Source organism: Erithacus rubecula (assembly GCF_903797595.1).
Source record: "Erithacus rubecula genome assembly, chromosome: 13".
Taxonomy (NCBI): Eukaryota; Metazoa; Chordata; class Aves; order Passeriformes; family Muscicapidae; genus Erithacus; species Erithacus rubecula.
This window is the reverse complement of record NC_136665.1, coordinates 18,785,745-18,807,434: the sequence shown is the minus strand read 5'-3', so window position 1 is coordinate 18,807,434 and position 21,690 is coordinate 18,785,745. Positions and strand designations below refer to the sequence as shown.

Genomic DNA, 21,690 nt, shown 5'->3' with positions numbered 1-21,690 from the left:
ATGTAAAACTCCATTCCCATTAATGGCAAGCTATCGCAGGGATGAATGCAATATATTTCAATATATTTTTGCATGTCAGGTCCTTGGATGGCTTGTACTGGTGCTAGTAAATAAATCCAAGCTGGTGGAAAGCAGGAGGAGCTGCATTTCCCTGCTCACCTTTAGTGGCAGGGCTGTGCTGGGATCTCACATCCAGCCCTTAAATCCCACAGGACAGAATTATTCATTGCTCATTTCTTTCCCTTCAAACCCAGCTCCCAACCCCTCATCCCTGCTGCCTCCAGGAGAGCAGCCCCAGGAGCTGCTGCTCTGCTGCCTCTGGAAATGGCAATTTTACTTTTCCTCTTCAAAATGGAATGGTGCTACTGGGCTGGTTTCTTTTTGTGCAAAGTGCAGAGAGCACCATTCAACTCCTGCCCCTGAGAGGATCAGAAATGGGGCTTGGGTGGATTTAGTGGTTTCAGGCTTGCTCCTAAAATCCTCAGGGATGCCCAGGATAAGCAGAAGCAGTGCCTGGAAGGGTCAGAGATGCTCCTGCAGCACCATCCCCATGAGCTTGGACAGCTCCCAAAACAACCTCAAAACTCTACTAAACAAACCTCAAATTCACCTGCTCATAGTTTGTGATCAGTTTGGGGAGCTGAATTAGACCAGAGGTCTATAAATAGATTTTTTCCCTGTGTTTTTATGTAGTTTTGATTTATACCAACCCTTGTATCTTCACATCAGTGACAGTCGCAGCAGGCTCTGAAGGGAAAATTCTCACTCAGCAGAACAAAAAGTGGAGGAAAAAGGCTCCTGGAAGACAGGTATCTTTACAAATGACAGAATATTTATTACCAATACCTTTAAAAAAAGATTACATCTGCTAGATCACTGATAAATATCATTTACACCGGGGAGAAAACTACAGAAGCTTTTATTTTTTTATTTCATTTTTCTTGGTTTTGTGAAATTTTTTTTTAAGGTTTTTCTTATTTTATTTTTTTTTTTACATAGAAGTAACCATATCAAACTAAGAAAGGAACACAGCTTGAAATACTGACAATATTTCTCTGGTCAACACCCCTGACTTTTACACAAGTGGAATCCTGATTATGAGTTACTGAATAAATATATTTAGAAGGTCTAAAAGTTAACTGTATTATTTTGTAAGCAAAAAAGACAAATTACAGGCAAATTCAAGCTATCAGGAGAGGAAAAAAAAAAAAAAAAACCAAACCAAACCACTGCAGAGCATTGAAAGTTGAAAATTGTATAGAAAATTCCGTTGCCTTTTCCAGCGTTATCCCGTCTGAACTTACAAAATTCCCTGTAGTAACAAACAGTCCTTCTCTTGAGAAGAATGGTTCCAGTGTGGATATTGTCATTTTCTGGTGACTCTGTTCTGCCTCCAGGTCTGGGAAGAGTTTCTGAGGAAAGGCAAACTTCCAGCAGGGATCTCTGGGGATTTTCCCACTTTCCCCTGATTTCCCACTTTTCCAGGCTCCCAAGCGTCGTGTGGAGAGTGGAGTGACCAGGGATGAGCAGTTGTGTCCCCAAGAACGAGCCCAGAGCAGCTCAGAGTGTTCTGATTTCCTTGGAATTGATCCCCAAACGTGGGGGATTTCCTTGGAATTAGATCTCCAGAGGGTTGGGCTGGGAGCACACCCAGGGTGGGACCGGTGGCCGTCCCCTGGCAAGGTCACAGCTTTGCAGGATCTTCATCTCCCACCCAATTTGTTGCTAATTATGATCAACACAAAGCAATTCCCTCCTCGCTGCACCGTGCTGGAATATTGGCTACGTGTCCTGTAGTCCGCAACCAACCAAAAAACCACGTGGTTTTCCAAAATTCTGCTCTTCTGGAGTGTTTGGAGTTTGTGCTGCTCAGAGCTCTGGTAAAAGGTGTGTGACAAGCACTGGGTTCAGCACAGGAGTAGCCAGTGAAACTCAGCCTGTTACAATCTGGGTCTGGATCAGTTCTGCCCTGTAAAACTCTACAGTCAACTCCAATTTGCCAAGAACAACTTGGAACTCTCCGTTGGAAAGGAAAAAATCCCAAACAATATTTTCGTGATAATGTCGTCCGTAGCATTTTATAGCAGAGGAGAAAAATTAATATCTACATCATATGTTAACTTTAAAAAATTCTATAAAACACTAAATATATAATAAAAAATATGCATATAAGGACATATGTAAACTGCTTTGGTAACATCATATTACAGATGTTTTCAGTGCATTGCAGAGTTTCCAAGGAAACTTCAGACAAAGCTATATTTGCTTTGAGGAAGTACTGTATAATGCCATTCCTAAAGAAGCATAAACATTATTTTTTTTTTTTCCAGTAGTAAGATGTACTCAAACCACAATATTACTTAGTACTGGGTGTCTCCAAAACAACTAGCTAAATGTTGCTTATATTATAAAGAAGAAGTCCTGGCTGTCACTGTTGTCATAAACTGGAGCGGGCTGTGAGGGAGATCATGATTGTGCTGAGGGCTGACAGGGTGCAGGCGCTGGAGGTGGACGAGCCCGAGCCTCTGGCATAGGCATCTGACAGGAGAGAGGGAAAAGGAGACAGAGGTGAGCACAGAACAGTCCCTCAGCTCTTCCTGAGCCCACCTCCCCCCAGGTTTAAATTCCCTTTCTCAGATAAAGCACAGCCCCCATGCACAGCCCTCTCCTCCTCTGCATGGGCTGAATTTTTGGTTTCATTTCAATTCCTGCCCCCTTGTGTTGAGGCTCCTCTTGCAGTTCTATTATTTCCCACGCTGCCTGTTGATCATTATTTGGTATTTTTTCTCAATTGTACCATATTCCAGCTGTTTTGTGTGACTCCCATCCCAGAGGAGCTGTGTACCTGCTCTGTGCCCCCTGTCCTGGAGCCAAATGGGAGCTGGCATTTTCCAGCTCCCCTTCCCTGCCCTGTGCTGCTGATTCAATTCCTCTGCATGGTTTGCACAGCCATGGTAGGAAGAACTCTGCTCTCACCCAGGGCTTTTTTACATCACTGATTTTAATGCCATATTCCTGCATTGCAGAGGCTCCTGATTTAATGCAGCTTATAAAATGAGACATTATTAATGGAAGATGGGACATGGAGATTTTGTAAAAGCAATGTTGTGTAATAAAATACTCGTGGTGTTTGTTCTTCTACACCACCTCATTTCCCTAAATAAATATTTATGGACCCAGCACACAATGGGATATGGCTGTAGCCTTACAGATTTAGAAGCCTCTGCATCCTGTGTTTGGTTAAAGTGAATTGCAGTGAAACAATATTTCTGGAAACCCTAAATACAAATAGAACTACTGAGGATGGCATTTCTTATGGCTGAATCTTGCTATTTGGGGTTAAATCAGAACAGGGGGCTGGAATACCTTCTGTGGAACCCCATGGCACAGAGCCCAGCCCCTCCCATCCATACTGGATATCTTTGAGGTTGGGATTTACCCTCCTATCCTTACTGGATATCTTTGGGATTGGGATTTGCCCCTCCCATCCTTACTGGATATCTTTGGGATTCAGATTTGCCCTCCCATCCTTACTGGATATCTTTGGGATTGGGATTTCCCCTCCCATCCATACTGAATATCTTTGGGATTGGGATTTGCCCCTCCCATCCTTACTGGATATCTTTGGGATTCAGATTTGCCCTCCCATCCTTACTGGATATCTTTGGGATTCAGATTTGCCCTCCCACCCTTACTGGATATCTTTGGGATTCGGATTTGCCCTCCCACCCTTACTGGATATCTTTGGGATTGGGATTTGCCCTCCCATCCTTACTGGATATCTTTGGGATTCGGATTTGCTCGCTGCTGCTGCCGTCGCCGCCGTCGCTGAAGGGTTTGATCTGGATGATGTAATCCTCCTCAAAAGGCAGGGACAGCTCCACAGAGGTTTTGTTTGTCTCTATGACAGAGGTGCTGCCCTGCCTGTTCCACCTGTACAAAACCTGCAGTCGAGGGAGTAAAAACTTTATAGAGGTCAGGAACTCCTCATTATGCTTTTTCTGGAAACTGAGTTGGGATATTTCATGCAGTGCCAACAATGGTTTCCCAGAATAAATGACTTTTGTGAATGACCTTGTGAGCTGTGGGAGTTGTACTAATTTGTATCATAAATTGTGACATAAAATTCAAGATTTCTAGGCAAAAAGAAGAAAAATAGGCAGAAAATAAATCCATGTGGTTGTGCTACCCTTAGAGTAAGTTAAAGGAGAATGTTTTAGAAACCGTCTAGATGCTTTTCCAGGGTGATGAGTCTCCCTCTTTCAGCTGACTCCTTAATTTGCATTTCAAACCTAAAATATGTAGTGAAAAGCTGGTCCAGATTGCTGAGGTTCATCTGAGGCTTGGGCTAAAAACCCCGAGGAATTACTTATTTTTGATGAGCCCATGCAGAGCACCAAAGACACTTAAAAGTTGGTGAGGAATTGAGGGGAGCTGGCACAGGCTCTGCTGGCATTCCACCTGGGAATAAAGCATGGAGCAGGGCCAGGTCCTTCCCTGCCTCAGGCTCTGGTGGGAAATGTTTGCACAACTCCAGCCCCAGGGCAAGGTCTTTTTGGGCTAAATGAAACCCTTGTGGAAGGTGATGGAGCTGAATTCTTCCCAAGGTTTCTCTCTAGTTAAATTATGTCCTATTAAAACTGCTTCTAATGAGGATTCTCTTTCTTCTCCTCTTGGCTTGGCTTTCTGAAGGAAATGGGAGCTCTTAAAAAAGCATTTTATTTATCTGCAATCAAGGAGCCAACTACAGGCTTTGGGAGGGCAGGAGTGAAATCCTGCAGGTGGGAGCTGCAGGAAAAATGTGCTCATGTACACAGGGCATGGCTCTGGTTCTAGAGGAGTGCCCCAGCTCTGAGCTGGGAAATCATGGAAACACTCACTTTGTAGCCTCTCACTTCTGACTCGTTGTCCAAGGCTTTCACCTGGTCCCAGTTCAGGATGATCTTGGAGTCGGATGAATTCCACACGATGTTCCCAGGGGGCTGACTCGGTGCTGCACCAAAAAACAGACAGCACCACGTTAATGGGGAGAATCAATTCCCAGCTGGATCCCCTCCAGTGCCTGGGGAGCTTCCAGCAGCACAGCTGAGCCTGCCCAGAGCCCTGTCCCTCTGGAAAGCCAAGGAGCTGCTTCACTGATCTGTGTCCTCACGGTCACGGCAGGTGTGACACAACACAAGGCTTTACATGAAAAAAGGATTCAGTCAGTTGCTCAACATGCCTGAGACCAGAGCAAAAAAAGCCCTCTTGAACACTGAGATAAATATTTAATTTCCCTGCACAGCTGCGATTTCAGTTTTGCATGCTCTGCTTGCTTAACACGGGGAAGAACCTCACGAAAAAAAATTAAATAAAAACAACTGAGCCTGGCAAATCTACACAAAAACCTGGCAAGGAGAAGTCTGAGAGCTCCTCCAGCCTCAGGGGAGCTGGGGGACGAGAGAGGGGAGCAGAGTCTGGACTGTGCCAGGGCATCCCTGCCCACACTCACGTGGCTTTTTGGTGGTGACGTTGACAGCGGCGCTGGAGGGGCCGGTGCCGGCCGTGTTGTACGCCCTGACTGCCAGGTGGTAGAGGGCATTGCCCCTCAGGTTGCTGATTCTGGTGGAAGTTTGGTTCCCCACCGTCCGGATCCTTTTGGCGTTCTCCTCCTTCTCGTCGTGCCGCCAGCAGCGCACCTGGGGGCAGAGCAGGGCTGGGGCACTGCCCGGCACCCCTTGGTGTCACCAACCCAGACCTGCTCCTGGGGACACCTCCTGCTCCCTGGCACAGTGCCCTGCCCTGCTGCAGACATCCCTCCCCAAGCCTGGCACCTCCAATCTCCAGCCACATCCACACGGAAAGGTGGAATTTTCAGCTTTGTGGGAGAATGGTGGGATTTTTAACCTTCTGAGAAAAGGGAGATTTTCAACCTTGGGAGGGGGAGGTGGAATTTTTAACCTTCTGAGAAAAAGGTGAGATTTTCAACCTTGTGAGAGAAAGGTGGAATTTTTGACCATGTGAGAGAATGGTGGAATTTTCAACCTTGTGAGAGAATGGTGGAATTTTCAACCTTGTGAGAAAAAGGTGGAATTTTTGACCATGTGAGAGAATGGTGGAATTTTCAGCCTTGTGAGAAAAAGGTGGAATTTTTAACCATGTGAGAGGAAGATGGGATTTTCAACCTTGTTGCAGAATAGTGGAATTTTTAACCATGTGAGAGAATGGTGGAATTTTCAATCTTGTGAGAAAAAGGTGGAATTTTTAACCATGTGAGAGGAAGATGGGATTTTCAACCTTGTGGCAGAATGGTGGAATTTTCAGCCTTGTGGCAGAATGGTGGAATTTTTAACCATGTGAGAAGAAAATGGGATTTTCAACCTTGTGAGAGAAATCTCTGTGCGCTAAAGAGGCAAATCCACTTCAGGAGCACACCCATGGCAGGAGGAGAAGCACGAGGACAGCTCAGTGTCCCCTCAAGGCTTGCTGCTGGAAGAATCCTGTTTTCCATACCTCATATCCCTGTATTCTTCCTTTGTGCTGGTTCTCCCACGGGGGAGCCCAAGAAACTTCGACGTCTGAGGCAGAAAGGCTTCTTGCCAGAACAGTGGTTGGGGCTCTCGTTGGCTCTGGGCAGTTAGAAATAGAAGTAAGACTTTTCAATTCTACATTCAATTAGTCCCAGACATCAGGGGATTTATTTTCCTCATTGCATAAGGAAGGAAGCAAACAAACGTCCACGTTTCAAACCGATGGCCTGTCAGGCTGTGCTGGGCCTCTCCCTCAGAAATAATAAGATGTCATTACTAAACTCAGCCCAGGATACCATGTACTGTAATTAGGACAAGAGGGAACATTTTCTAATCAGTGGGCATTAATTCATACTAAAATCTCTGCGGAATTCTTCCCAGATTACACATCACTTTTCCATTAATATCAAAAGATTTCATTACGATTAATGGTATTTTAATGACTATGAAAAGAACTAACCACAGTTCTCCAATTCATTACAAATCAGAGCAAGGCCAAGGCACCAAAGGATGTGTCAAGGTGTGTTGGAGTCAGTGAGTTGGGGGATTCTCTGAATCCATCAGGGAGGAATCAGAGTGCAGGAATTGAATTAAAGCCTTTGGATAGATTGAAGTACATTAAGCCTCTCACACATAAAGCAGAAATTTAAGTTTTAGTGTAAGCTTAAATTTTAGGATAAGTAAGTTAGTAAGTTTTAGTGTGAGCTCTAATGCTTTTAGTAAGTAAAAGGTTTAGATGCCAGAGTAGCAGTGTGAGTTCTAGTGAAGGTTGAAAAACATATTAATGTTTTCAGTAGAAGCTCTGGGACCATGGTTGTAGATATAATGGTTGTACAACCACGGTTGCACTTAGACATAATAGAGCTGTAGTAAGAATATTGCTGGCATTTTTCAGATAGAACAAGACAGGTTGTATGTGTAGTCTATGTGTAACCTTGCTACAAACTGTAACTTCTTCCTATTGTATCCATAAGAAGGAGCTGGGTCTAGCATGTGAGACAAGCACGAGGTTCAAAAGAGGCTCCTTGCCTTTTCTTTATTGCATGGTGGTGGCAGGGCAAAAGAGAGAGAGCATCTCAGGTCTTGCCTTTTTCTAGGAAAGAGTCAGGGAGGGGATTTCTGGCTGTCTGCCAATCGGATAGGGACAGGAGGGGACAGGTAAGACCTTCCTTATACCTCTGGTATCGGATTACAACATCACTGGTGTGGAATTTTAATAGGTCAAGGAGTGGTGGTCCGAGTTGGTGTCTTAGCTTGTTGGAAAGATTCTATATGAGTTGGTACTTGGGAGAGTTTGTCCTTTTCTGCTTTCCTGCCAACACCCGAGAAGAAGACAGGAGCTACTGCAGCAACACCAGCCCCACCGGGACCTCCAGCAACATTCTGAGACTCCAAACTAAAACCTCCCAAAGGTGGAGGCCCAAACCCTTCCAGGAGCAAGGAGGGCAGAGGAGGTGCTCTCTACCTTCCTCCGCCGAGTAGACGACGGCGACGGGGCTGAAGGAACCTTCTCCCTTGTTGTTGTAGACGCCCACCTTGACCTCGTAGGGCGAGAAGGGCGGCAGGCTCTCGTTGCGGAACACGTAGCGCGCGGCGTCGGGCGAGGCCACCACGGTCTGCATCCAGCTGAGCGCGCCCAGCGGCCGGAACGCCACCACGTAGCCAAAGCCTCCCCCGTTCTGCAGCTCCTCGGGCACCGTCTGCGGGCACACACACCCTCAGCTGCGCCTCCGGGTCTGACTCGGCTCCGCCGGACGCGCCCCAACGCTGCTCTTGGGAAATCTGGAATTTAGCTAGCCCGACGGAAGCAATTCTGGCTTTGAACTTAAAGGGAGTGGTTATCTGAAACTTAAATAATTGATTTCATGTTTGCTCGGCTGTGCTTGCAATGGGAAAGGATGAAACGAGGGAGCAGAACCAAAGGAACGTGGACAATGCAACCAGAAACCCATTCTTTGGAAAATTGGACTATCCCCAGAAATTGTTTGTATTGTCTTTAATAGAAGAGGTCAAGAGTTTAGGGTTACTTCCTCCTTTTAAGACCCCTCCCCACAAAAACTTAATTTAAGAAGTCAATCAATGCTTATTAGCTATTCAAGCTAATTATCATAGGAAGCAAGGGATGGGAGGGGCTATTATGAATATGTATTTGTTTGAATCCTTTGCTAATAAATCGACTTTGTGATCACCTGTGATTTTGCAGTGTGTATGAGGATTACCTCACATAAACATTCACTTTCTAACTTTAAATAGTTAGAGAGTCTTTTGTCTGTCACAGTTGAGTATCAGTGTTAAACCAATACTCATATTTCGATAATTCAGCACGAGAAATTCTGTTTCTTGTTTGGACTTGGATGTTTATTAATTCTTGTCTATGTTACAGTGAGTTCTACAGCACTTCTAGTTAGCAAGCTAAAATTGGAGACGTGTCTCTCTACAAGGTCTTTAAAGGGCCAATCTGTCCAATTAAGAACTAACACCTAAATTATTTTTACTTTTAACTCAATAACCAATCACCTGTGACCTGCAATGCAGAATTTTTTATCCAATTACAGAAGTACCACCTGGACCTATGAAGAAGAAGGTGAGCAAGAAAGAAACCTCTGCCCTAAAACCTCTATCTTACTTTCTATTGCTATATTCCCAAACCTTAAATCCTAAGTTTTCCACCATGTGATATTACACACTCCTATTCAAACTACACACCCACAATTCCAGTTCTATCACTCAGTTTTGGAAGCCTCATGTCAAAACCAGTGTTTTCTTGGGGTCAGCACAGAAAGTTTAATCCTCCCAGTTTCCAGGGTTCCAACAGTAGAGATTTTATAAAATAAAAGCCTTATAAAATATGGTTTGGGCCCTGCTACTTTAGCTAAGCTAGAAATAGCTAGTAAGTTCCCATAAGGAAAAATCATAAGAATGAAGGCAGTTAACACAACAACCTATCCTAGTAAGAAAAATAAGTTTGCACCTGCATAAAGTATAAATCTATTCCATGAGAATCAGTGTAGAAGATAGGTAAACAATCCAAAAATAAGGAGTTTTGACAGGCAGAATGCCATTTACTGACCAATGAATTGAGTAGCAAGAAAACTACCAACTGGAGTTAAACATGAGGTCTATTAAAACTATATAAAAATGAGTCCTGTGAATAAAGAATTGGCTTTTCTGCATGAAGAAACTGAGTCTTGTCTGCACCTAGGGGATTTTTCTTGGTCTCTTTGTTCATAGGCTGGACTTTATCTAAGAGGTCTTTTCCAGCCTTGCTAATTCTGTGATTCCCTGATTCTGTGATTCTGTGAGCTCAGCACTGGAGATGGAGGTGCAGGAGGTCCCACATCACATCCAGCCTGCATCCACCCCATCCTGCCTGCTCCAGAGCCTTTCTGCTCCATGAAACAGGAGGCAGCACCTCCAGAAGACACTTCTCCTAAAGCTTATTTCCTTTCCCTCCCTGGCTGGATGGGGTCTCCCATAAATTACTGATGTAATTTTAGGCTTTGTGAAGAGCCTGAGGTTTGCTGGGGAGAAGCAGGGACACAGTTCCTGCTTTCCCAATACACCTGCAGCTGCTGTCACACCTTTGGGATCACACATGAAGCCCCAAAGAACACACCTGGACACACTGGCACTTCCTACTCTGAGCCATAAAAAAGCTGCACTAAACCCAAAGGTTCCAGTATGAAAATAAATCCATAATTACAGGTCCCACTCCCTGAGATGTGCATGGAGCTTCAGCACTGGTCACTAGTGGTGACTGCATCCTACTCTGTATTGTAAGGCTCACACAAAAAGGCCTCTGGACATTTAAAAGAGTAAAACCACTCTTCTATCAACATATAAATTCTATTTTGTGCAAATTACATCTCGAACCAATGGCTGATGTTCTGGCCATGTGTGTTTTTGAAACATATTGCACTATCTTCAGGAGACACGGCGTAACTAATTAGTCCAACAGAGGAGGAAATTTAGCACATTGAGCTGTGTGGTGAGGACAAAAACCCATTTATAGGTTTTTAATAACCTCAGAAATATCTCTGGTGATTCATTCTGCCAGCTGGGTCAGACACAGTGCTAAATGGCAGCGTTAGCATGTCTGGGGGAGCTCATTATTGGCAGAAATGTGCCAGCTGCATCACATCACAACACGGAATAACCAGCAGACAGTGGCTGAAGTTCTAACCCTGTCTGCCTTAAGGAATATTGAACATTTCTCATCCCTGCATCTCCTCTCACTGGCTGCAGTGAAAGGCAGAGTGCCTCGTGCTGGCTCTGAGCTGTTTGCTGCTGATATCCCAGAGAGGAGGAGGGAGGAGCTGGGAGCCAGCACAGCAATTCTCCACCAGGTCAGGACATCCCAAGCCTGTTTTATCCCTCAGGAGGCTCCTGGCCATCCACATTTTGCCATGTGCGTGAGCTGGGACTCAGGAGGAGCTCAGCTGGTGGCAAATCCTGCTGCCCACTTCCCTGGGGCTGGGGTGAGCCCATCCTTCAGCTCCATCTGATCAGCTGGGCTGTTTCTATCACACTGTCTGTGCTTTTTTACTGCCAACCCTTTGAAATCCACACAAGGCTGGAGTCAGACTCACCTCCCAGGTAATGACCAGCTCAGACTTGCTGCCTCCACCTCCGCTGACATTAGCTGGGGTCACCTCAGGGACTGCAAAAAAAAAGAAAGAAATGCAGAAGATGGATGTGACAGCTTTGAAACCCAAAGCCCACATGGAGATGGAACAGCAGAGCACTGCTGGCCTTCCCCTGCTGGTGCCAGAACTGTTAAAATGACTAATTAGCCATGGCAAACAGCACATTGAAAGTATGTCAATAATAGTATGTTGGTGAAGGAATAGCAAAGACTTATGAATGCCTAGCAAGTAGTTCTGAAACAACAGATGAAATAGAGATGTTAGCAGTATTTGACATAGATACTGAAAATAGTTATGTTAAGGTTTGAGGCCTCTTTGTTTAAATAATGCCAAATGCCACACATGCCAAAGAAGCAGCAGACATCCTGTCCCAAGCCTGGCAGGAAAGGTCTGAAGATAAGGGCAAAGCCATAAAACATGATAATTTAGTTGTTCCTATAGGCTACATGCAAATATTAGGAAATTAATATATTGTATTAGATTGGTTATTAGAAATTAGAATATTCATCATGGAAAAATACTTATTGTATTGCAAATGGAAAATCCTTCTTCTTGTCTCTTGTCTCTTGCCTCTCTCTTCTCTCATGGCTCTCTTACTTCTTACCTCTGATCTCTAACCTCTCTCTAAGCTCTCTCTTATACCCATGCCTTATAATAAAATACAACCCTGAAGAACAGAAAATAATAAGCTCCTGAGTCTGTCCAGCAACCCCCCCACAACAGCATATTAAAAGTATGCCACTACCTTGTGCATTGTTTAATTTAAACATTTGTCCTCCATTCAAAAAGGAGTTTTATATGGGCTCCACCAACAGAGGAGCCACCTGGCAGCATTTCCCCAGCACAGAGGGATCTCCTGGCAGGATTTCCCAGCACAGAGGGATCCCCTGGCAGGATTTCCCAGCACAGAGGGATCCCCTGGCAGGATTTCCCAGCACAGAGGGATCCCCTGGCAGCATTTCCCAGCACAGAGAGATCTCCTGGCAGCATTTCCCCAGCACAGAGGGATCTCCTGGCAGGATTTCCCAGCACAGAGGGATCTCCTGGCAGGGTTTCCCCAGCACAGAGAGATCTCCTGGCAGGATTTCCCAGCACAGAGGGATCTCCTGGCAGGGCATTCCCAGCACAGAGGCATCTCCTGGCAGCATTATCCAGCACAGAGGGATCTCCTGGCAGCATCTCCCCAGCACAGAGAGATCTCCTGGCAGTATTTCCCAGCACAGAGAGATCTCCTGGCAGTATTTCCCAGCACAGAGGCATCTCCTGGCAGCATTTCCCAGCACAGAGAGATCTCCTGGCAGCATTTCCCCAGCACAGAGGGATCTCCTGGCAGGATTTCCCAGCACAGAGGGATCCCCTGGCAGGATTTCCCAGCACAGAGGGATCCCCTGGCAGGATTTCCCAGCACAGAGGGATCCCCTGGCAGCATTTCCCAGCACAGAGAGATCTCCTGGCAGCATTTCCCCAGCACAGAGGGATCTCCTGGCAGCATTTCCCAGCACAGAGGGATCTCCTGGCAGGATTTCCCCAGCACAGAGGGATCTCCTGGCAGCATTTCCCAGCACAGAGGGATCTCCTGGCAGGATTTCCCAGCACAGAGGGATCTCCTGGCAGGATTTCCCCAGCACAGAGGGATCTCCTGGCAGCATCTCCCCCTGGCCAGCAGCACTCACGAGCTTCCTCAGTCCTCCTCTTGTCCGAGGGGCTGCTGGGCTCCCCGATGCCGATCAGGTTGGCGGCCACCACGCGGAACTCGTACTCCACCCAGGGGTTCAGCCCCACCACCGTGGCCGTCAGCGTCCTGCCATCCACCAGCTGGGGCACTGGGGGGACAAGCAAACCCTGCCCTGTTCAAGGCAGCTGGGGGGAGGCACAGGGAAATCTCACTGCCTCAAAGGGGAGGGTTAATGCAAATATCAAGGTTTGATAAGTTTTCGGTCTTGCTAACATTTTGCTGGTTGTAAAGAAGTGGAAGAGGCAGTATTAAAACCCTTTGCTTTTAGCCCAGAAATTCCAGCCATCAAAGGGTTTCCCCAAAATTGCCACAGTTTGGAAACACAGTGTCAAGACAACGGGTTTGGAGGGCCTTTATTTTTCTCTTTTTAAAATACACTGTTGTCTCTGTTTGGCCACTGGAACAAAATTAACCTCTGATGGAATGAGCAATTACATCATGGGACTTTTCCCTCTATCAGGAAAATAATTCTCCTTAAAGATAGGCTGGATGACACGGGCTGTCCCTGAGGGATGTCTTTATAGACCACAATTACTGCTGTATATCTCCAGCACAGCAACAAGAGATAGGAATTCATTCTGTTTTCCCTTAAACATTCATGAGAAAAATGGGTGAGTAATGGCACTGCTTGCACCCTAAATCTCTGGCTTGCCAAACCTAAAACTAGTTAATAAAAGCAGTGCTGTGCAGCCAGGGAAATTGCTTTTCACATCAGAGCAGCCCCATGTGGGTGCTGAGGGTGGGTTTTCCATCCCTGCAGCTCCAGGTGAGCTTTACCTGTGCCTGCCAGCCCAGTGTGGGTTAGTGGAAAAACACACAATCACAGGATGGTTATGTGCAGGTGCTTTTATTGAGGAGCTCTGGAATCAGGGTACAAACCCAAATCTGAATCTGACATGGATTCCAGATGGATGTGTTTTTATACCCTTTTTGTTGCATAACTGTATATTAATTATTAAACCCATATTGCTCTATTGTATACATTGATCTTATCCAACCATGAATTCTTCTAATTTTCATCAGGACCCCCAAACATCCTTTCTCATGATTCTTGTTAAGATTTCACAGTTTCTCACAATTCTTATTACAACTAAACACTAATTATATCCAATTACCAAACAATCATTATATTTTACAATCACATTATTTATCATGTGATGAATACACAGGTGCAGACAAAGCTCAGTGTTTGTTCCCAGGGCCTGGTTCCCTTTCCCAGCCCTACCACACCCAACCTTTCTTTCCACCCCCTGAATCTATTGTACACAATTCCCATGTTTATAAAAATTTTAACCCTCTGCTGTCATGGGTGCTGAGTGTGGGTTTGCCATCCCTGCAGCCCCAGGTGAGCCTTACCTGTGCTCAGCCAGCCCAGTTTGGATGCTGAGGGTGATTTTTCCATCCCTGCAGCCCCAGGTGAGCCTTACCTGTGCTCAGCCAGCCCTGTGTGGATGCTGAGGGTGATTTTTCCATCCCTGCAGCCCCAGGTGAGCCTTACCTGTGCTCACTGCCTGCCACCCCACCGAGAAGGGCGTGCGTGCCTGCACCACGTACATGGTGATGGGGCTGTGGTTGTCTGCCCCCGGCCTCCAGGACAGCTGGGCTGTGGTGTCAGTGACCTCATCGATGGTCACAGCCTCAGGGGGACCTGGGGGACCTGTGGGATTGCAGGAAAAGCTGAGTGACTCGGGGAAGAAGCCCCGGGTTCATCTTCTCCTCCTGAGGACAGAGGTGAGGGGTCCCTGGGGCAGCTCCAGCTCTCCCTGCCTGCCTGGGAGCACCATGGTGGGAGAGACCAGCATCTTCTGCCCCACTGCTGGGGTGGTTTTAACCAGCAGACCCCTCTGCTGCCTGCCATGGTGCAGGGCTGCCTGGGGATCACAGTGCTCCCATCTCAGAGTCACAGAAGGGTTGGGGTTGGGAGGGACCTTAAATCCCATCCTGTCCCATGGCAGGGACACCTTCCACCATCCCAGGCTGCTCCAGCCCCAGTGTCCAGCCTGGCCTTGGACACTGTCAGGGATGCTCCTCTGGGCACTTTGTGCCAGTGTTTTAACACCCCTGATGTTTTTATAGAAGCCAAGGGTAGCAGGGACAGAGCAGCACCCAAGTTTGCCTTCCCCACAGTTAACAAGCAGGAAAGCATAAATCATATTTCTCAGAAGGACACAGACTCAGGATAATTAATTACAGCTCTGTTAAAGTCAAGCTGACACATCACCTCTGCATGGTAATGAAGAGATCTCAATATATCAGAGAAATCACTAAATCATGTTTATTCTAAAAAAGAATAACATTGCTTGGCAGAAATGCTGCCAGTGTCTGGATGCTGCTCATGGCACAGATGAGCCCAGTGGGTGCAGGGCTGGCATCCAGGGCTGTGCCAGGGCTGTGTGGGCTGGGTCTGTTCTGGGAGCTGTGAAACTCTTCACAGCTCTGGTTGATGCTGTGAACCCCAACATGCACTCTGAGCTTTTTTTCTCTGATTAATTACAAGATGCTGGGCTGCCTCTGAGCCCAGGGACTGCACAAGGCAGGAAAAAAAAATTAAAAAAATTCTACAACAACACCAACAACAGTAGCAAAATTCAAATACCTCTTACAATCAGGTCTGCAGCAGCTGAGAGCTTGTCCACACTTGTTTGCACCATGCAGACGTATTTCCCTGCGTGCTTCAGCTGGATGCTCCTGATCATCAAATCACCAGCTGAATCCTGCTGATAAAGTAGGGAAAAGTGGTTACAATTACTTTTTAATGAGCCCTAAACATCATTATCACATGAAGGACACTGTGACTAATGGATTTACTTTATGCTGGCTGATGAAAACATCAGCAATGTGAGCCATGGTCTGTTAAAATAACGGGAATCTGCCTGGAAGGTGAGAGAAGGAGCATCCCTGAAATTCTGGCTCCTCCAAGGAGCAGGGCTGGGGTTGTTAAGCACTTTCCCCACTAAAACCACCTGACAATGTAGGACAGGTTCACTCTGATTCCTCCTTTTCCTCTCTGGATATCCAATTTTTACCCTCTCAGGTTGTGTCTCTGTCTCTTCTGCAAGAGACACAGATTTGGAGATATCAGCAGTGGATTCATGGCTTTGTGTCCCAGCCAGCATTTTGATTGCCCAGCATTTTTCTGCTAAAAATCACAAGAACAGCACTCTCTGAGGAAATCTTGCATCACACACCAGCAGTAATTTGTTTTCCAAGTGCATGTCTGATTAACTGTTGAATTGAACTAATTAGGTTTCTGGATGTATTGGATGCTGAGAACCTCTCTCAGTTTCTCTCCAGACACAAAACATTCAATACATTGGAAATCTCAGGGTAACCTCGTGGTTGTGGCCTTTGGGCTGAGGAATGTTAATAAAGTTTGTAATTTTAGCTCTGTGGGCCAAAACAGGAGCAGTCACCCTGAAATCCATGGCTGCTGCTGGGAGCCCTGGGCATCAATCTGTGAGCTCATCTTTTAATGATTTTTTTAAAAAAAGGAATAATAGCAAGGCTTGGAAATTGTATCTCCTTTTCCTTTCAGCAGTAAAATTCACTCCTGACAAAAGTAAATATGGAAACTGTCACTATGCCTGAGACCTAAAACCCTTCCCAGTTTTCTACCTCTACTGAAAATTTTCCATTTCTTTCCTGCTTTTTCTTGCTGCCTTCATCCATTTCCTTCTCATAGCACCCTTTTTCTACATCACCCACTTTGTCAGAGTTAATACTTACTCCTCCAACCCTTTCAAAGTGATCCCCATCCTTCTCAAAGTCTATCAGGTGCCCATTGAAGGTCCAGGTGAACACAATGTCCAGGGAGTGGTCGTGGGACACCTGGCAAGGCAGGACAATGCTCTCTCCAACTGTGACATCCATGCTGAAAGGGGACACCATGACCCGGGTTGGATCTGCAAACAACAAAGAAAGGAGGGAAAAGAAAGGATTATTCTTGTTCTCCTGAGGAACAGGAGGGCTGAGAGATCCTAAACAGTGATCACTTAGGGAGGTCCTTAAATCAAAAAGTGAATTATTCCATAATTGGGTTGATCTTTATCTAGCTGTTGGATTAAAACACTTAATAAACCCTCCAGAATCCTCTTCCAGCCACCAGCCTGATGAAGAAGGAGGAAAAGAAAAAGCTGGAAAATAATGCAGCAGATGTGAAAGGCTCAATTAAAACTTTTTATCAGAGATTCTCTTACTTGAATCTTCTCACTTCAAAGAGTTGTTTCTCACTTATACATTGCTCACCAAAAAGCTATTCTGTTGTTCCTAAATTAAATGTCAGATTTCCAAAACTGGGATAGAAAGGGGGATTAAAAGCAGGATTTTTTAATCTGGCCATGCCTGGAAAGGCAATGATCAGGCTGACATGGTTGTTATGGTGTTTATTGAGAACTGGTCAAAAAAAAGGGGAATTAAAAGCAGGATTTTTTAATCTGGCCATGCCTGGAAAGGCAATGATCAGGCTGAGATGGTTGTTATGGTGTTTATTGAGAACTGGTCAATAAAAAGGGGAATTAAAAGCAGGATTTTTTAATCTGGCCATGCCTGGAAAGGCAATGATCAGGCTGAGATGGTTGTTATGGTGTTTATTGAGAACTGGTCAATAAAAAGGGGAATTAAAAGCAGGATTTTTTAATCTGGCCATGCCTGGAAAGGCAATGATCAGGCTGAGATGGTTGTTATGGTGTTTATTGAGAACTGGTCAATAAAAAGGGGAATTAAAAGCAGGATTTTTTAATCTGGCCATGCCTGGAAAGGCAATGATCAGGCTGAGATGGTTGTTATGGTGTTTATTGAGAAATGGCCATGCTCTGATGGATGGTTTCACATCTCCAACCCTTTCCTTGGGCAAGGAGAGCCCCATGAAGGATAAATGTAAATAATGAGTGATACCAACAGAGCCTTCCACAGCCCAGAACCAGAGCCTGGGTGGTGCCAGCAGGGCCATGCCAGGGAGGGTCCCAGGCAGGACATTCCCAAAGGGAAACCCCAAACCTGGATCTGTCAAACACAAAGCTCCCCTCTGACTCAGACTGATCCCTCCCTCCAGCTGGAGCTCCACAGTTCCTTTAATTCTCTATTTTTCACTCCATGTGAGCAGAGTGGTGGCACAGAAAGATGAGCCATGGCACATTATGCAGACTCCAGCTCCTCATCTGTGCCTGTGAATTCCCTCTGCCTCCAAAGTTAACATTTCTCTTCCATTTCTGTTGACAAAAATGCAGCAATTTTTTTTCTACAGGGCCTCAGAGGAAATGAAAAGGAGAAAAAAAATATTGCTTAACAATGAGACCAAAAGTCTGAAAATCATACAGAGATAGATATTTTTGCTTATTCCAAAAATCTACTTTGCACTGCTGTCATGCTAAAATAATACCAGCATTACTCAGCTCTGGTGCACAACACCAAAATCTAAACTACTTCTTCCTGAGCCTATTGCCCAACTGTTGAATGCTCTGCTAAAATAATAAAGATACAGCAACACAGAAATGGACTGGCAGAACTACTCACAGAAATCCAGGGGATGCAAAGCTGTTCCTGGATTTTCAACCTTATCAAAAGTCTACAGGAGGTGGTGAGAAAGATTTTGTTGCTGTCTATAGAGATTTCAGATCAAGTCCTCAGGGACTTGGCTGCATTATCTTGGACAAGTTTAATTTGTCTCCGTTTTGTGTTCACTTCTGACCAAACAGAGGAACTCTTAGAACAGCTGCCATGACACTTGATTAATCAATTAATTAATACATTAAATATTTCTATGGTGTGTATAAACATGAAAAGAATGAAGAATATAAAGACTATAAATATACAGAATATATCATTATATGGAATTTTAGAATATAGAATAGATTCTAGAATGTAGAATCCTAGTATGTAATTTGTATTCTAAAATTCCATATGATTACGTTGTAGAATATATTAGATACATAATATATATAAAATATTTTTCATATGATAATTATATTCTAGAATATGGTCAGAATATTATAGGTTTATGTATTAGAGGTTTATATAAATGTAGAGAATATGAAATATAATGGAATTCTGTGATTTATATAAATGGTATCAAGAAAAGGGTGTTTGCTGAGGGCCAGAGCAGCTCAGCACAGCTCCTGCAGGTGCTGTAGGAACTGTGAGTGCCTGGTGCTTCCAGAAATTCCTGCAGGTTTCATGGAATCATGGAATCATTTGGGTGGGAAGGATTTTTTAAGGTCACCAAGACCAACCATTCCTCAGCCCTGTCCCCTGTCCCCAAGTGCCACATCCAGGGATCTGTTAAACCCTCTGGGCAGCTGTGCCAGGGCTGGAGAAACCTTTCCAAGGGGAATTCCTCCTGCAATCCATGAGGAATTCCTCCTGCAATTAATGGGGAATTCTTCCTGCAATCCAAAGGGAATTCCTCCTGCAATTAATGGGGATTCCTCCTGAAATCCACTGGGAATTCCTCCTGAAATTAATGGGGAATTCCTCCTTCAATCTACTGGGAATTCCTCCTGCAATTAATGGGGAATTCCTCCTTCAATCCAAGTGGAATTCCTCCTGCAATTAATGGGGAATTCCTCCTGCAATCCACTGGGAATTACTCCTGCAATCCAAAGGGAATTCCTCCTGCACTTAATGGGGAATTCCTCCTGCAATTAATGGGGAATTCCTCCTTCAATCCAAGGGGAATTCCTCCTTCAATCCAAGGGGAATTCCTCCTTCAATCCACTGGGAATTCCTCCTGCAATCCAAAGGGAATTCTTTCTACAATCCACTGGGAATTCCTCCTGCACCCCCAGCTCAGCCTGGCCCCAGCAGGAGCCTCCCTGGGGTGGCAGGGGCTCAGTGGTGTCCCTGTGTCCCTGCACACAGCAGGAATGTCCCTAGGTGTCACTGGAGGCTCAGGAACAGCAGGGCTCTTCCCTGGAGGATGCTCTCTGCCACTTCCATGGTTTTTCAAGAGGCTCTGAGGTTAGCTCTGGGGATGGAGCAAACCCCCCAGCAGGGCTCTGGATGCTCAGCCCTCCCTGCTGGGGAGCACCAGGGTCACCCCAGCTCATCTCACCTCCCTCAGTCCTGCCTGAAATCCCAAATTTCCTGTGTCACCTCCCTGGGCTTTACACTTGGGGTCTTTCTGCCTGATTAAATGGATTGGTTTATCCTACAGGAGATTTTAGCAAAGTTTCCTTTCTTCCCATCTGTGGGAAGGCTGGAACTGCTTCTCTTCTTTATCAGCTGCCCATCATCAGCCATGAGTGCACCTTCTGACTCTTTGGGGATGCTGGGATGCATTTTGGGGATGCTGGGATGCATTTTGGGGATGCTAGGATGCATTTTGGGGATGCTAGTATGCATTTTGGGGATGCTGGGATGCATTTTGGGGATGCATTTCCAATTGCACCCCCCAGGCTGCAGGACTGGGGGGGTCACAATGAGCCAATGTGCCTGGGAACAGCCCAGGGTGTCCCTTGGGAGGGAGGATTTGTTGAGGGAAAGCAGCTCTGTGTGGGTCACATGGATCTGCAGGATGTGACACGGGCTGCAGTGGCACCACACGAGTGACACAAACCTCAGCAGAGGCTGACACTCACAGAAAATGCTTTTTATATATTTTTTTTTCTCCTTAAAAAAATAGGTCAGAGCAGAGCAGCTTTGGAATAATAAGGGAGAGCAGGACACAGTGGCACAGATTGTGTCTCCCACTGAGCACAGGGGTTTTTCCAGACCCCCCATCCCATTCCCAGCCTGGGGGCTGTGAGCCTCTCCAGGGGATGGATCCAGGGGGGTTTGCAGGGAATGATGCCCCAAACCCCCAGCACACCCTGGATCTGTGGTGCTGAGGAGCTCAGGGTGTCTGACTCTCACAAAGAACTGGGAGGTGCCCAGGAGATGCAGCTCCTGCTGGAATTGGTGCCATTGAGCACCCAGAGCAGATTAAAGAGGGGAGGGGGAATATCAGCATTTCCAAGGCTGGCTGCAGCTAATACCTAAATGCTTATTTTCTATCCCAGCATACAGGAGGAGGTCAAAGGAAAAGGAGCAGAAGGGAATCCTCAGCTTTTTTCACATTTAAAACCCTGAAGAAATCAACACTCCCCTCCACAGCCCCCAAATTAGCAATTCTTTCAGGCTGTCCTAGTTCCAAAGGAAATTTTCCAGAGATTTATTCCTTCCTTTCTTCTTCCAGCCTTGCCCTCACCCAAGTTTGCACTTCCATGCTGCTGGGAAGTGAAGGGGAATGTTGTACAAGATCCTACAGCCATGGAATTGAGTGCAAACTTCAGCCAGCTTTGAGGTCTGCAGTTCATGTCCCTTCCCTATTTTGCCTGGGTAGGGGAGGTCTGTTGGAAATGCTCCTGGCTGCTGATATTCCTTATGAGGACCTGGGCAGATAAGCAGCAATTTCCAGTTTGATTAACCAGCTAATTACCCAATTCTCTCAGATTAGTGTTACAGTGTTAAAGATCCAGATATATTTTTCCTTATCTGCATAAACCATTTCCTGTACAAGATTTTAAGATGTGGTTTTTTTGTAGATGAACTCTAACTCAAGCATTTGGGACTAATTTATCCTGTTTTTTTGTTTTTGGTTTTTTTTTTCAATACAAGCATGTTTACCAATTCCATTTTGGCTTTTATCAGCAGGAGTTAATAAATGCATCTCAGATCAATGTCCTCTATTTGCAATGACATTTCACATTATTGTATTGATTCCAAGGCAAATCATGTCTGGAGATAATAAAAATCAATCCTGGAGGATCTGGTTTCTATGAGCAACCAAAGACTCAAAGTCCAATACATGAAAATACTCAAATGT

The 21,690-nt window shown here is 45.5% G+C and overlaps 1 protein-coding gene across 4 annotated transcripts in view; it reads right to left on the bottom strand.

Annotated features, from left to right (window-relative positions):
* Positions 1-812: 812 nt before the first annotated feature.
* LOC306807616 (contactin-4) overlaps positions 813-21,690 on the bottom strand; it is a 215,726-nt gene continuing 194,848 nt past the window's right edge. For 3 of the 4 annotated variants that reach the window (XM_079317348.1, XM_079317347.1, XM_079317350.1), the window contains 11 exons: positions 16,617-16,792; positions 15,487-15,607; positions 14,389-14,547; positions 12,829-12,978; positions 11,099-11,169; positions 7,975-8,209; positions 6,493-6,608; positions 5,492-5,678; positions 4,881-4,993; positions 3,776-3,944; positions 813-2,538 (listed from right to left, as the gene is read on the bottom strand). In XM_079317348.1, the coding sequence (XP_079173474.1) occupies positions 2,438-2,538; positions 3,776-3,944; positions 4,881-4,993; positions 5,492-5,678; positions 6,493-6,608; positions 7,975-8,209; positions 11,099-11,169; positions 12,829-12,978; positions 14,389-14,547; positions 15,487-15,607; positions 16,617-16,792 (1,598 nt within the window). In that variant the 3' untranslated portion in view covers positions 813-2,437. The remainder of the gene's footprint in view (positions 2,539-3,775; positions 3,945-4,880; positions 4,994-5,491; positions 5,679-6,492; positions 6,609-7,974; positions 8,210-11,098; positions 11,170-12,828; positions 12,979-14,388; positions 14,548-15,486; positions 15,608-16,616; positions 16,793-21,690) is intronic. The other variant, XM_079317349.1, reaches the window with a different exon arrangement.